At 41.6% G+C, this 16825-nt stretch overlaps 1 protein-coding gene across 5 annotated transcripts in view; it reads right to left on the bottom strand.

The window, feature by feature from the left end:
* Positions 1–1113: 1113 nt before the first annotated feature.
* NUP93 (nucleoporin 93) overlaps positions 1114–16825 on the bottom strand; it is a 22692-nt gene continuing 6980 nt past the window's right edge. For all 5 annotated transcript variants that reach the window (XM_017824366.1, XM_017824369.1, XM_017824367.1 and 2 more), the window contains 2 exons: positions 15620–15737; positions 1114–1593 (listed from right to left, as the gene is read on the bottom strand). In XM_017824366.1, the coding sequence (XP_017679855.1) occupies positions 1531–1593; positions 15620–15737 (181 nt within the window). In that variant the 3' untranslated portion in view covers positions 1114–1530. The remainder of the gene's footprint in view (positions 1594–15619; positions 15738–16825) is intronic.

Raw genomic sequence — 16825 nt, 5'->3', positions numbered from 1 at the left:
TTCAAAGCCATGGCCATAATGCTGAGCCACCACTATATTTCTTAACAGTGCAAAAAATCCCACAGCATTTGGATACTTGGAGCAGCTCCCTGTGTCTGCAGAAAGCTTCAGGGTGAGTCTGTTTTTCAGGAAGAAATGGTGGCAGACATTCATCCAACCCTGTGAAACTTGAACGTAAAAACAGGAGGACAAAACCAATCAAATTGATAATTTTTATCTCCACAGCCTAGTAAGCTCAGTACTGAAATGGAACTTCATCATGGAACAGCTAAGCCAGTGTAATAGCTTGGGTAAACAAGCCAACCAAATTCTCCATTTTCTTCTCCAAGTCTGCAAATACACAGAGGGAAACAGAGAATGATTGTTTCAGAAATCCCTCCACAGATCTCTCACATTTATTTGCTAAAACTATCTTGCATCCCTGGGGTTTCAGCTATAAACAAGCACAGAGCTCGGCTGGGAATCTGGAAAGACTTTTTGCTGATATTTTGAAGTCAGGGCATCTGCATCTTGAGGCTGAGCTCTGCAAGAGCAGCCAATGCTGCAGGTCTGGCAGCCAAGGGGCAGGAATACCCAAGTCCTCACAGACCCCAAGAGCAGTTTGCTGGTGCAAGATCCAATTCAGGAGCTGGGTAGGTGCCCAGCAATAGGCCAGGCCAGACTTCTCATCACTAGGTTTTGCTGCTTCATCTCACTCTCTCTACATCAGGCACATCGTAAATAATCCATCTCAAGTGACAGTCACCACGCTACAAAATAGTGCTGCATAAAATTATTATATTGGGCAGTGGCAGCAGCTGTATTGACCCAAGTTTTAGCCTATGACTCTAATCAGCTGCCAGCTTAAAGGGGTTTTGTGTGGCCACAACCCAGGGCAGCAACTAATTGTAGTCTCAGCACAATTTCAGCTCAGGGAAGTTGAAGATCTCCAGTCCAGACTGGAGGTGTCTTCAGGATTAAGGGGAGGTTTCAGCAGAGCTGCCAGTGGACAGGTGTTTGTAGCACAGCTTCAGTTCCTTGTTTCAGGTGGGGAAAGGAGTCCATGGAGCACAGGGGCAGCCAAGGACTGTGCTGCCCAGCACTGCCAAACCAGGAAACTACTGATGCAGACAAACAACCTTATTTTTTACAAGGTCTGGTATCTGAGGGAGGGAAGTTGGAGGTCAGTTAAACGCTGTCAAATACTGATCAGGGCTGTGAACAAGAGAGGTCTGAGAAAATGGTAAATGCAACTCTTATTTCTCAGCTGAGGAAAATGATGCATAGGAAAGCATTTCTTGAACTCAAAGTCAAGCATGAAAATCATGACAAAAATTGGATCAAAATCCAGCTTTCCCAATTTCCTGCAATGAAAAGCAGCTGCCACAGAAGGCCGTTTTCTAAGTAAATATACACATCAGGGGGTGCCAGTCAGGCAAGGATCCAAAAATTCAAGGGTCAGGTGCTATTCAATATTTGAATCAGTGCAATAAAATGCTGCATAAATATTTAAACTGGCATTCCTGCTCCAAAATATTCTTGGAACGTATTTCAGATGCTTGCTTTCAAAGTTGGTAACAGACATTCCCTTCTTCCTTCTGTCCTGCAGAATCTCTGAAATAAAAAAAAACATTCCCTGTTCATCCCCAGCACCTCTGACAGCAGTTTGGTGGTTTGATTTCAATGTGCTGCTTTCAGTCAGTCAGTACAAATGGATGAATCTCAAGTGCTGAAATCCTATATCCTTGGTTCTTTGTGAGCTCTTGTTCTAAATCCGCCCTCCATTCCCCTGAAAAACCCAAATAAAAAACCGAAACCCAAAACTCCAGAACACTCTCCATTTTTACACCTCACTTAGAGCCTCTGGCTTCAAAAGCTAAATGCTTGGGTTCCATTTTAGTTGTTCTCACAAAGTGTGCTATAAACCAATGTAAGATACAATTTGTCATCAGACACATTTGTTTAGATCTGAATATAGATCTCAAGAAGTCAAAGTCAAGTAACAAATGCATTTTGATATTCCATGTGCAACTGAACCTCTTAATTGTTTTAGCTTGACACAGAAAAAATATCATGCCAGTCATTAATATAAGTTATGATTATGAGCTTGTAGGGCAACATTTCCCTGTTGTTGGTCACTGCCTGTGCTGCCCTGCCCAGCCCCTGCTTTCAAACCACGAGACAGTCAAAGAGCTGGAAGCTGTTGTAACTGGAGGCAGAAGCAATGCAGATGTGCACTGCCAATAACCCACCTGGCTGCACACTCTAACAATTCAATACAATGAATTGCAGCTCTGCTGGAGATTCCAGTCCTGAGATCTCCACAGTTACACTCAATACTGATTTGCATGAACCTGCTCCTATTTCAGCCTTCATTTCCCTGTGCTTCTATATCCTAGGCCTGTCAGTGCACCTATGCTCCAAAACAGCTGAAGCTTATCTTGAAAAGAAAGCTAAAAACTCTTTTAGAAGATATTTCAACAACACATTCTAAGAATCACTAAGGCTTTTTTGTTATAAACACAACTACTGACCACAGAAATTTGACATGGTAGCAATAGCTTGTTCAGCAGATCCTTCTAGTAGCACCTGTGCATGTTCTTCAGAGATTAATGGGAAAAAAATTCCAGATCTAAATCATACACAAAAAATAAGGAACAACAGACAGCTCTTCCTGTTTTATTTTTGCTGGGCTATCAGAAGTAACAATTAACTAAATATTTGATATTAATGCAAAGGGAAGCTCTGATGAGCCCACAGGTAAGATTACTCTGATGGAATGGATGACTGTGCATCAAAAGGCACTGAATTCATACAAACACTTCAAAAGGTAGCACTGCACTTCAATCATTTACACTCGTGATGGCCCTGGAAAAGAAGAGCCCAAAGGAATCGCTGCCAGACTGTCAGTCTGAGTAAACAAGATTTAGTCTGTGAAGCAACGCCCATCAGTGGAAGTCACATTCATTAACACACTGCACTGATTTCACAAACGGTACTAGAAAGGCCAGCACTTCAGCCTTTCAAACCTGGCACTTCTCAGGGCCATCAACCTCACCCTGAGCAGCACCACTGTGTGAGCACGTGGAGGCCTCTCTGCCGGAGGAAGAGGTTCCCACTCATGGTGCTGACAAGGTGTCACTCCTGATTTGCTCTGGAAGCTGGAAGTTCATTTTTTAAGATAATTAGTCGATACTACACAGCAAGGCCAATGATCCAGTGCAGTAACTGTAGCAAAGGGTTGTTTCAAGAGGTAAAACATTTGAGTGAAATAAATCGATAAGCTCAGGAGTTATGTTTAAATGCTGAGGTCCTACCTACCTACACTGCCTCCACAAATTCACTATTGAACAGAACTCCTCAGCTTCTCAAGGAAGTGCATTAACAACACTTTCAGCTTACAAAACCAAATTGCAGCGCTTGCTGAAATATAAATTGTGAAAGAAACAAAAAGCCCTTTTCTTCAGTCCCACGTGACAGCAATTCAATTTCATTGTCTGCTGCATGCATTCTCCATAAGGCACAGAGGTACAGGATACCGGGCATGACAGTTTTCAATATATCACTCTGGAACTTCAGCTGGGAAAAGGATGAAATCAGCAAACCATTGCCACTGACACCAGAAAGAGCCTCACTAATGCAAAGGCACAGCCTGCCCAGCTCTCTCTGCTCTGCAGAGACATGGACAACCAGACTGTAACTCCTGCCCCAGATGCTCTGCTGCTTTAACCTGATTAAGGTCAATTAATCACCATATAAGAGAGTGCAGGAAACCCCATTCCATTATAAGTGGTGGCCATCCTTCTCCTCCTTCAGCATCTGACTCTTTCCAGTTTCAAAGTTTCCATGTCGAGGTTCATGTAAAGCATCAGAAAAATCCTCATTTTTTTGCTGGATGGCCATAACTATCAAGCACATGTGCCACAAGACAAACACTGCATTTGCAAATCCAGCACCAGGGTGTGTTCCTTCCTATAGATGACACCAGCCAGGCATGCTGAAGGCAAAAGGATCCACCTCCGAGGGCTGCATAAAATCCACGGATATAGAAACTCCCTGGGAAGATGAACCCTCCCTGGATCCTCTGGGGCACTTCCCACATGCAACATGTTCTGCTGAGCTGTCTCTGCAACGACTCGAGCCTTTGAATTGCGCTTCCCACCTTCCTCTCTGAATATGTGGTTTCAAGCAACGTTTGTTGCCAGGATGCATTGCTAATACATAATATATTGGCTGAAAATTAGTATTTCATCTCAGAGAGAAAATGTTACAGGCACTTCTTCAGCGGCAATGCACGCAGAAGAGTTTGAGCAAGAGATTTTGTAAGACAGATACAGCAAACCTGTAACCAAGAGAAGACAGACCTATTGAGACAAACAACTAAATCCTGCCCTTTAAGAAACACTGCAGATTCAACCCCCTGCAGGAAGGAGATCTGTTCTGCTATTCTGCTGCAAAAGAATGCTATTTCTTAAAGCCAGCAAATACAGTAACCCAGAAGAAAGAAGGAAAGAAGTTAACAAGTTAACAATTCTGCTACAGTGACTAACAGGGATATAACTGAGTGACAAGTTACCCATGGCCTCTTAGCCAAAGATTTTACACTACGAGCTGATGGGAATCATTCCCTGCTCAGCTCCCCCCTGCTCCAGCAACGAGCCAGAGGATGTGTCCACCTTCAGGGCTTATTTCCATAATTCACTAAGTCAAAAGCTCATGAAAAAACAGACATCAAGTTTTTTCTCAGAAGAGGGGGGGAAAAAAAGAAAAAAATCAAGAGGACATTAGCAAAGGTAGAGAAAGCATCTAAGGGTATGAAACCACAGACAAACAACAAAACATTTAGCATAACATTAACTAATGACACACAGCACTATTATGCACTTCATCCTACCAGCAAATAAGAAGCCAAAACATTAACCTCAAGTCAAACAGCAAAACAAAATTAAGAAGTGATGTTGATACAGTGTATCTGTTCAGTAATCAAGCTTCTTACCACTAGCAATGAGCTGCAAATTTTCTAAACAAGCCATTTTTTACCTTGGAAAAATTAAATCAAGACAGATGGGTACTAAAAGAAATACTGCAGGGTTAGCTCTATAAAAAACCTGAATCAAACCAAAGTACAAGGTCCAAATGTGTAATTCCACAGTGGGACAGATCTTTGAGTCCAGCTTTCAGGAGGAGCTAAAGATGGTCACAGTTTCTTTTAGTCAAGAGAATGGTGAGTCTTTTGACTACTGCATTAGTGCTTATTTCAGAGTCATTAAAGCCTTCAGGTTTTTGTATCTACTTAACAGACAAAGTAAAAGGATTTAAACCCGCATTTTTTGCTACAAGCCTTGGGGCAGGAGAGGAAAGAAATAATGAATGTTTCAGAGTTACTATATGGTAACCATAGCAGGCAAAATCAATTACTGCTCCAAGGATCTGGAGATAACATGCGAGTTCCCACTCATATGTTTGAAATGTGGTTTGGTTCCCCCCCCCCTCCATTTCCTCCCCCACTTGTCTTCAGAAATGTCTTTTCTCATACATTAGAATCTGGCCCAAAGAATCCTACTGGCTTGCAAACACATTTAGAGATAAGGATTTGTCATGATACTGTATGGTATCCCCACCTGTGCACTCCCACTTATCCAAGATTAAAATCAAATCCTTCACAGATTACTCCTCCTGCCTTTCACACCGGGTTTGGCTACACTGAACATCGTTATCAGGAAAACCAAACAACAATGGGGTGTTATCAAGAACACCATGTGAGCTGGACAGCCACCCTCAGAAGGGAAACTGCAGGGCAGACCTGGGGAATCAGCAAAAGCAAGAGGTGGGAACACTTTGGGGATGAATAACGTTAATAAAAGGAATCAAGAGCTGGTACTTTAAAAGTCTGTGAAATAAGTGTTCCAGAATGGGCAGATCCAGAAATCCAGTTCATACAGATCTGAACAAAAAGGAAACCATGTCTGGTTAAATGATGCCAAGCTCAAAACCAATAAAAGGAAATAAATTTTAACATAATCTGTAATTGGATTGTGGAACTTACTACCACAGGAAGATGACAAGGCCAAAAACATAATGGGATTAAAAACTGACTCAGTCTGTATATGGATATTGACAGTATCTAGAGCTGAGCTTAACACTAAAATTGAGGAAAGAATTATTATTCCTCATGCTTCAGGGAGAGCCAGTCTCTAACCACCAGGGAACAAGGTGATGCCTAATAAAGCAAGCAGATATCCCCATGAACATCTCTGTCAGTTCTCCTCTGAGTTATCTGGTGCTGACAATAAGCACGTGAAGGCAACCAAACAGATCGGTCCCAAATGTGGTCTAAGAAATCAACTATGACAGATTTAGTTTCAGCTAATCCTGTATCAAGTCTAGGATAGCCAACTGAAGCATTCAAAAGGGTTTAATAAAGCTGCTGAAACTGAAATTAAGCACTGAGGTGTTTCCTGCTGTCTTTCCTCATCCACCAGCCTTTGCACAGCACTCGTGTAACACTGGCAAGCCTTCCCTTTGCTCGCTCAAAAATACCACAAGTTAGAAAACCTCTCTTCCCTTTTCCGCCTCTACCCCACAGTAAACACAGGAGATAACACAGAACCCAGAAATTGCTGCTTCAAAAGCACAGTCCACAGACTTCCACTGCAGTCACAACAGCTGGCAACATGCTAACTCATTCCTCTGTAAAGTTATTTTAAAACTAAATCACTCCAGCCTTCTCAAGCCTTTTTTACCAAGCAACAATTAAGCATGCTGTTCCAATTAACTTAAAAAATAATCTGTTAGCTGTGGCTCAAAATGCTGCATAAGCATGTTGGAGCTTCTGGTGGAAGCACCATGCATCTTGCATGCTTGCTGAGATACAAGTAATGGAATGGTACAGAAAATTTGCAACTTATCTCCCTTAAGCTTCTTTCATTCATTTTCACATGCATGGAAAACCAATGAGACATTTCACAATAACTGCTTTTTGTTTTAACAGAAGTTTAATGATTTAATTCCAAGTAAGCAAACAACCCTTTTGCACCCAAAATACTGTCAAAACAGAGACCTGAGTAAAGAGCAGGGAAGAGGTAATAGATGAATCCAGAGCAGAAAAGCAAAGGGAATAAACACAAGTGGAGTAAGAAAATAAAATGAGAGATGAAGAAAGATGAGAAATAAAGGACAGGAAATAAAACAAAAAGGATGCAGAGAGAAGTTGTGCCAAAAATCTAAACGAGTGAAGCAAATGCATGTATCCTTAGTTCTACCTCAAAAGGCTGCAACTTTCTTTCAGGAGCATATCTTGGCAGGAGTAAGAATTCATTTTGACTTCAAAAAGAAAGTTAAAAAACATCCATGCACCCAACCCAAACATTTCTTCTGCAAACTGCCAAATTTCCAGGCTGCCGTTTCGCACGGGGAAGCTCAAGTACATCTCAGTTTGATGCCCAGGCATTGATAAACAGTTGACACACTTCTTAGTTAGTGACTATTTTAAAGCAAAGCTTGATAATGCCTAGGATTAAGATTTTGGATGTGGAGTCAAACTGACTAATTACTACAGTGGAGAGGAGGCCACGCACAACAATGTACCTGTGGCCTTTCCCAGACTGCTAAATTAGGCAAATGGTTCAGTAATAAACCCCAGAGGAATTCATCAGTGCAGTAACACTTTCAAGAGGCCTGAGTAAATTAGGGGGGCTTGAAAGGAGGGGAGGGAGTCGAGAGCTGCAGCAGCTGCTGGTTTTCCTAATAAATTTGATGAACTGCCTTGCTGAAAAGAAAGTGTCCAGGGTTTTATGCTGTTTGTGACCACAGGAGTTCGGAGAGAGAGTCTGGCCTGCTCACATTACAGATTTCCCTTGTGGAAGAGTGATTTTTTCTGTACAGCTCACAGCACCATGAGGAATTAGTTGAGAAAGGTGGTCAAGACAATGCTCATGTAATAAAGAGCAAAAAACCCTGCAAAAGCAATAGCTTAGGAGAAAGGTAACAAATTCACCTCTCTTACAGGCCAGCTCCAAGTCCTTCTGCCTCATTTCAGACAAGTTTGCTGAAGATCAGAATTCTCTTTTTCCTATTGCAGTTGGGAAATTTTCTTCTCTTTTTCAGAAGAGCTGAAAAGCCATACTGACTTAAATAGGTAAGTGTTCATTTTTCAATGCCAAACCTACAGCTTACATCCATTAACCCACTGCGACGCTGGGACTGAAAGGTTCTGCCATCTGTGAAAAGTCCCTGCACCAAGGCCTCTGTGTGGCTGTGAGAAGGGCTTCCCAAAGCCAAGAGTTTCCACTTCCCATCTCCACAGAGGCACTGGAAGGACATACCAAGGTCCACTGAGAAAACTGGACTGCTTTAAAAATAAAGAATGGATGAAAAAAGAAAACCTCCAAACTGTGGTCTTACACTGCTGCTATACAAAATGCTGCTCATATTTTAGAAACCTCATTTACCTTCTTGTTTATTTTTGACAACTTTTTTCCCCCTTAAATGCAACATAGATGAACCTGGTTCACTTCTGTGTGGAATCAATTCCACTGTGAAATTCCAGCACAGCCCTGCAGATTTTTTATTTCAGAGCTATAATCAAGGTACTGGAAATCCTCTCCTACAAGGTCTACACTTTTATTGTAATGGTTTCAAAATTTTACAAAACAAAATGGGAGTTGTGCTTTGCAAAAGCTACATTTGAGCCTCATACAAATAAATAAAACCATTTCTTTAATCCAAGGAAGTGCTCTATGGCATGATACATAGAGGAGGCAAATTGGCAGGTTGCAAGAATTTGCATCTCAGCAAATTGTTTCTTCTCACCAATCCACTGTAACCACAGAGATGAAACCGTTCTACTAAATCTTTGTAGCACCATGAAAACACCAGTTCCAACAGTTCATTTGCACATGCTGAGCACACGCTGTCTAGGTCAGTGGTCAATACAAGACCTCAGCCAGCACTAAATTAATGGGACTGCGTGACACAGAGAGGTACAACGTTGCCAGAGGTGCCACCCTCCTGGTTACATGGAACACAGATCCTGAAAGTCATTAATGATCCCACAGTACTTCCTGCAATAGTAACATTGCTACCAGCAGGGTCTGGGTGAAATCCTGACTCAGATATCACACCCAGGTTTGCTCTATTAAAGGATCCTGCAGTGCTTCCGAGAGAAACAGAGATATTTACACCTCAGCACAGGAGATGCTTTTGGGATATGTGATGTCAAAGCTGCCTTTTGTACCACATTTGCTCCTTCACAGGGGTACAAGGTAACATTCAATTAGGAACTGGAACAACTGTCATCCAAGGGCAGAGCTACACAGCAAAAGGAGAACAGGGGAGGGGAAATGAAGACATTTGCTAAAAGTCTACAGTTGTACCTATTTGAAATGCAGAGAACATACCTGGATTAAGCAGACAGGAAATGTGAAATGTGCCAGGACATAGCTGAATTTAAATAGATCAATAAACACAGCTAATAGAACAAGAGTTCCCAATTTTTCTACCTCATGACCTTGCACTAGCATAAAGTTTTGAAATATCCCTTTCAGACCCTCTTGTTTACACACCCTGTTCCCAGCTACCTTAGAGTCAGGAATCCCTGATCAGAACCATAATGAACTAGAACATCACCACATAATTACTCCAATCAGCATGCAACCAAGCAAAAAAAAAAATTTGAAATAATTCAATATCACAGCATTTATTGAGTGACTGTAATCTGGCCAACTAATGAAATGTCAGAGTATTCCACATTAAATGTGCCAAAGTTTGGGTTTGGGGGGGGCATGCATGTTTGTTTTTAAGGTTAGTAAGGCCAGGGTAATTTAAAACTGCACTACTAAACCATGTTGCTGCAGTAAGGAAAACTACAGAAAACAGCTGCTTACTAAGGATGTGAGGGAAAAAGCAACAAGGAAAAAAAAAATAACACCAAAACTCCCAAATACATTCCCAATGTCTTTGGCTTCTTTTTTCCTCTCTCATCTCTCTTTTTCTACAGTGTGATTCACTCACCTATCTGAGGCCAAAAGGAGGGAGGTTTATTCTTATTTTTTTTGTGTGTTTGTTTTTGTTTGGTTTTTATTCCTTTTAACTTAAACCAAAACAAACCCCAACCATGCTGGCTATGAAACAGAGAAGCCTGTACTCTTAAATCCCACTCACATCCCAGTCTATGCACATCTTGCCATTTTCCAGGACATCCTTTAATCAGGACAGGCCTTGGGAGGCTCAGGGCCAGCCTGTTCATTCTGATGGCTCTGGACACTGTCAGGGTCAGGAAGGTGGCAGACAGGCCATCAAACCCCTGCCTGTCTCACCCAGGCTGCAAAAGCCCTTGGCTGCAGTTTATGTAAAATTGTTTCACGTTACCTAATTAAGGGAGACATGCAAACACCTCAGAGGTGGGCTGAGGAAGTTACTGTAATTTATATATCTAAGGTCCACATCCCTTAACTCCATTTGCTGCACGTCAAAATACTCATTCACTCCCTATCACTGCTTTCTTCAATTGTGTTAAAACTGCCTCTGGCCACATTAATTACCAGGATATTTATATTCTTGATTTACTTGCCCAAATGTGTACATGAGGGCTCAAATCCTGAATGCAAGCAGTGAGACAACCTAGGCAAAGGAGACAGCAGGGTTTGACACTAGCATGCACTACCAGCGGGAGGACAAAAAAAATGACTTCTGAGAACCTTTGTAGAAAGGTATTTTTGGAGCTATTTTTGGAGCCCAAGATTCCTACAGCTTTTGAAGAATTCAAACGAGGGCTGCAAATAATATTTTTCACTCCTTGCATGGCAGCAACGCAAAGAACCCAACAGCAAGCCCAAAAAGCCGAGGTGGAAGGTTGTCCTCCCGCACTCCCCATCGCGGCTCTGCGATGGTTAAAAGGTCCCCACAGCTGTGCTGGCATCATCGATTTGGGTGAACAAGGAAGCGACAGAAAAATAAAGCCACCTTAATTTCAAGCTCCATTAGAACTGAAGGACTTGGGGGCGGGGGGAGAAATCAATGTTTGGCAAATGGGAAAGGACAAAATCTGCAAAAGGAAAAACGCATTTTCAGGCTAAGCTAATGCAAACAATGGATGGTGAACAGCACTTGAGGCTGCCCCTTTAAGGTTGTGTCAGCATTTCCATTTATAAACTCTGATTTTAGTTACCCTCTAGTAGATTACCCACAGGCTTTGGTATTATTCTAGCAGATACCACAAAGTATATCACAAATGGTAATACAGAAGAGAAGTAAGAGCTAGACTGTTGAATAACACACCCTTTCAGTACCTGGTATAATTTAAAAACTCTAACAAATCATATGCTTACATATACAGAAACAGAACACATAGTACTGGAGCAAGCAGCCTGGCACTCAGATTCTACCAACACTAAAGCAGAAGTCAAAGCTATCTTTGATGCAGAACCTGTTCATGGTATTTTGAAAAGCTTGAAAATATCCCAGATACTTAATTTCAGTCTGTCTCCATTGCCACTTGGATGGATTTCAGTCTAACCCTCTGCCCTCATTTAGATAAAAGCTCTTATTTCTGTATCTGGACCTCCAGAGAGTTACTCAGTCAATACTCTGAACATCCACACCCAGAAATCAAAACCAAACCCTACTATGCAACCTTTCATTTCATTTCTGCCTAGATCAGAAGGTCAAGGTGAAACAGTTGTACAAATGAGATAATTCAACAGAATTTCCCTTCAGTGTGATGGAGCCAGGCCTTCACCTCAAACCTCCTAAGCAGATGAGCAATGCACGCAAGGAGAGCTCGTGTCTGCCTCTAGCATTCATTTCACAAATCTGCACAGAGCTGCAACGAGCTTGAAAAGTGAGAGCAAAGCCATTTCTTACATTTACCACCATGATTTTGGGCTTAGACATTTCAAAACAAGCAGGGAGAGGGGTAAAATCTAGGATCAAGCCAACGTGACATGTTCAAAACCACAGCCCAGAATAAAGCATAAACACACACTGTAACCAGGCAAACTATCTCAGCAGGTATGAATCGGACCTGGATCCTGCAACTAACCCTTCCCAGGTACCCAAATCAGTTTATGTGCACATAGCCTGTCTTTGGGATACAGACTTCCATGATCAGTTCTTACCTGGGATTCTTAAAAGACACAAAGAAACAAACAAAAAGACCCAAGCACATAAATAGTGCCAAATATGACATCGAGAATCACTTGAGTAGCACATTCAATTTTGAAAAGGTTTTGCCAAAATGCCCCAGAAAAATCTTGATCTGTAAAAATTCTTGACACAAGAATTATTATAAACTGAATTTACTGCAAGAAGTGTTTGTTGTGCTGCATGCAATTTAAGAACACAAGCTTTGAAATGAGAGAGGAAAAATACAAATTCCTATAATTCAATGGCAAGCCCAGAATCTTTTACATAATCTTCCCGGCCTACTGCTCTAGTGGGAGACATTTCCTGGACTCACAACCCTTTTATGTGCAAGCAATCTACATTTTACAACTGATAAATAATTCAGATAATTAATTGAGCTGCAATTTGGTGCACTTTTTAGTCAGCACTATAGTGTACCATTTAAAGAGGTTCTGCACAGAAAGTCCCTCCTGCTTGTTAACCCAAGTCGAGACTTCTATTAAGGTGAATTCCTAAAACTATTAAGGTGAATTCCTAAATTCTCTTAACACTTTCTGAATGTTTTGCATCAGCATCCTGGGACTTCATGCCTTAGGATGCTCTCCTCCACATATAAAAGAATAATTAAAGACTCTACAAAAGTTTCAGACAGGATTTAAGGCTAAATAAATTTGCTGCAATCTACACAGAGTTGCAAGTACGTGTGTTGAGCACGAGGAAAAGACAGGACTGAGAAAGGAGAGCTGAGCCTGCAACACTGATGATGAAGTGTGACCCAAGTTCATTAAGGATTTATGAAGAAGTTTTTGCTGGTTAAAAAGAGTAATGGTTACACTGGAAAGCACAGGCTGAGGACTCGATGCAGAACAGAACAGCCCTTCCCAATCCACAGAATTAAAACCTTCCAGTATGTCTGTGTAAATACTGAGTAACAGCAGAGTAAAGTCTCCTAAAGAAATAAACCAGATTCCTCCCTTTTATCACTGTTCACTCTGCCTTCCAAACAATGGGAGCAACTTATGGAGGAGGGATTCTACACAGTGCAAAGAGATAGTTACATCTGGCCCAAAATAAACACAAAACCTCTGGAGGAGCCTTATAAAACTAATCATCTAGGAAGAAGGAAAACAAATCCCATCATCAGAAGGTATAAGAAGAAGTAACATAGAAAGAAACTTTTGTAGCACATCTTTATCTAAAGCACCAAATAACTTTAAGACTTTCTTTATTCATAGAGCTAATTAGAGGACAGTCAGCAGTGTCTTACATAATTAGCAACAAACTACCCCGAAAGTGTTGATGACTGCATACCAGAACCTGCAGATGAGTGCAGGGACTTGTCCATATTCTAAGCAAGTAACTCTCAGATAACAGAGCACTGTTGACACCAGCCAGACAGCTTGAGATGTGACTGCAAATATCCTCAGACAGAGCAGAGGATGATGTTCTGCAAGACAACATAAAAATCACTGCACCTGTGAACTGCAAAAACGAGCAGGGACAAAACATTCAGAACTCACACTTTACTCATGTGCCTGCAAGATGGTCTAAAAGGGAGCCCCTGGCCATGCTTCCCACTGCAAATCACTCTTAGCTAATTGACTATGAAAGTTCTCTGCACATGGCCTGCAAAAAAAATTTAAGATTCCAAGCACGTGAATATTAGGCCTAAGAGATGAGTCGTTAAAGTGATCACTGATTAAACCACCAGTGTTAATCATGATGCAAAAGAGCAAACAGGGAACTTTGATTTAAATGATTGATTTTAATCCTGTTTCTCATTTGTACTTTTAAGCTGTTTTCCTAAAGAAAGGGTTGAATCTCATTGGCTGATTTGGCCACTTAAACACATTGATTTACAATTAACCAGCGGTTTTATATTAAACTTGGAAGCTTTTCCTGAACAGGAGGATACATTCAAATATTGACAAGGGTGACTAAAAAAAATATACTGGAGAAAACATTCTGGGATCACCGTAAGAATATACCAGAATCACGGTAACAAATTAGGCCTCGAGATCTGGTATAATTAAGAAAGAAGAAAACCTTCACATTTTAGTTAGGTAACCAGTCATAATATAAAATGTGATTATCAGGCAGTCCTATCTATTTTCTTACATGCCACAAATCTCAGATTGAAAGAGCGAGCGCTCCACTGCTTCTGGGCTTGAGAATCCACAAAAAGATTCTTCTTAAAGCAGAAAGGAAAAACACCAGAAATCAAAGAAGAATTAGCAACAGTAGTAAACTCTAAAGAAAAAGAAAAAAGAAGCAAGAGTTCTTGAAAAAAAATCTAGACAGAATGAGGTCAAGGAAGACTTGTACAAAGTTTAACACTACCAATTAGAAATACAACAACATCACAAACTGGAACAAAGGAATAAAATGAGAAAAGATAGAAAGTGAACAATGCCAGTGGTTTAGAGCTCTCACTCTATGATCAGGCAACAGATAAAGTCTCCAGAGCACACTCATTTTTGGTGAAAGCAGGCCTTAGAGAACTGGGATTAAATAAGTCTGCCTGAAGACAGGAGACCACAGGGCTCCTAACACCAGAACGAGACTAAACTAAGGGCCCATTCACCCAAAATGGACGGCACCAAATGCTAAAATAAAACATACATTAGATAAAATGGGGTAATTTCACATGCATCCCTGTCCCTCCTGAACTTAAGTAGTTCAGAGCACACTACTCCTGCAACAAAAAAAAAAAAAAAAAAAAAAAAAAGAAGAGCTTACAACTCTTTTAACCCTCATAATTTAGTCGTCTGCCAGTAAGGAGAGAAGATAAACTTTAAAATGATTATCCAGTAATTCAGACTGCTACCTTCAATGCAACCCACAACGTGGATTCCATTACCAGCCCTTAACTGAGTAATGAATCCTGCAGATTTCATCAGGAAGATACTCTACAGGGGCAGGTGACAGCCAGAAAGCAAAAATAGATGGTTCACATGAATTTTTAAGACACCCAGGGAGACAATCTACAGGAAAATTTACAAGATTAAATCACCTGGTAAAGCATATGAAACATGGCAAATTCAGTCTACCACCAAGACAAGGTTATGACATCTGAGATACAGTGAAAGAAAATTTAAATGACCCCTATTCCAACGCCTCAAAATTGCCAAGTGGTTCCACATGTGATTTTCCAATTAAACATTAAAATAGGTCTCAAAACTTCGAGGGAGAAGCATCCCTGGGCAATTTAGGCTTGCAAAGCCAACCAAGACAGGTCCACAAAGAAAGTAAGTATGTACCTAGTTCCTCTTGACTTCAGCAAGAATTTGGATCTTAAAATACATGTCTGCTACCTTGATACTTTATGCTGCTTCTGACAGTTAACTCAAACATCTTCCATCATTGAAAGCAACATCCCTCCTCTGCATTTCCTCTAGCCAGTGAATTAAACACAGAGCAAGAGCATCTCCACAGAGGCCTAAGAACAGGTTTGAACCACAACACAAGAACAGCAGTGACCAGCACAGTGTAATTCACATGTCACAAATGTCCCTACCTGGATGTCAGTGTCCTTCACAGGTTCCAGAGGCTCAAACGTAGTGACTGCACTCAGGCTCTCGAGTCGTTGAGAAATGTGAGATATATCAAGCCCTCTAGACCCCAGAAGAACAGACCTATAAGGAAGAAATTGTACAGATATGAAATTAGTATTGAACAGACAGAACTCCAAACCCAGACTCATTGCCAATATTTAGGTCAGCAGCGAGCCACGTACAGACAGTGCTCCCAGACATGTTATAAAAACTGCACAAAACCAAACTTAGAACAGCCCTATGTGTCTATCCAACCACCTCAGCCTGCTGAACTCTTTCTGCTGTTCCACTGCAGTGCTGCACAGCTGCCAAGTCCTTCCAGACAGAAAAAATGTACACTGTGTTGGTAAAAACACCTTCAGCAGCAGCCAGAGCAAGGTATGCACTTTTTGGCTTTAGCGCCCAAAATCGAGAACAGCAGCTACTCAAATAAATCCTTCAATTACTCTGTTGTTTTTTGGAAGTATGAGAAAGGTGGGAGGGAAAAAAAAAAAAACAAAACAAAAAACCCCTGTGGTGGGGAAAAAACATGTTTTTCCCCCGAAGGGCTGAGAGGGGTGAGAGGAGACTCCCTTGTGTGTAATGGAAAGAGATCCAGCTACAACTCAGCTACGACTGCTGCATTGGAGAGGAGAGACACTGCTCCCCGAAAGTGGAAAGGATCTTTCCTTCTTCCCTTCTGGACTTCTATTGGAGGGAAAAGAGATTTGATCCAATGTAAATATTGCTTTACCATAGGAGAGATAGTTAGGATTGTGTATATAATGTATTATAATATTTATTTGTGTAATAATTGTAATATAATTCCCTTCCCCTCATATTGAGTCTTGTGTTGTGTCTGGAAAACCCCCTCACACTGGGGTGAGTTGTGGGAGGGGGGCTTGGACTCAAGAATTGGATTTTTGGGGGTTTCAAACCACGACACCCCACACTAACCAAACACCAGCTTTGCAGTCATCGTATTTATCCCAGGCACGTCCTCCCCACCTGTTAGAAACTAAACCCTGTGAGCAGCTTCCCCTGCCCATGCAGGGTGTGCAGTGCCAGTGCCCCACACGGGATGGCAGTGCCAGTGCCCCACACGGGGATGGCAGTGCCAGTGCCCCACACGGGGATGGCAGTGCCAGTGCCCCACACGGGGATGGCAGTGCCAGTGCCCCACACGGGAT

The sequence above is a fragment of the Lepidothrix coronata genome, unplaced genomic scaffold (genome assembly GCF_001604755.1).
Source record: "Lepidothrix coronata isolate B3197 unplaced genomic scaffold, Lepidothrix_coronata-1.0 Scaffold110, whole genome shotgun sequence".
Classification (NCBI taxonomy): Eukaryota; Metazoa; Chordata; class Aves; order Passeriformes; family Pipridae; genus Lepidothrix; species Lepidothrix coronata.
The sequence above is the reverse complement of the archived record's forward strand: the minus strand, read 5'-3'. Positions and strand labels throughout refer to the sequence as shown.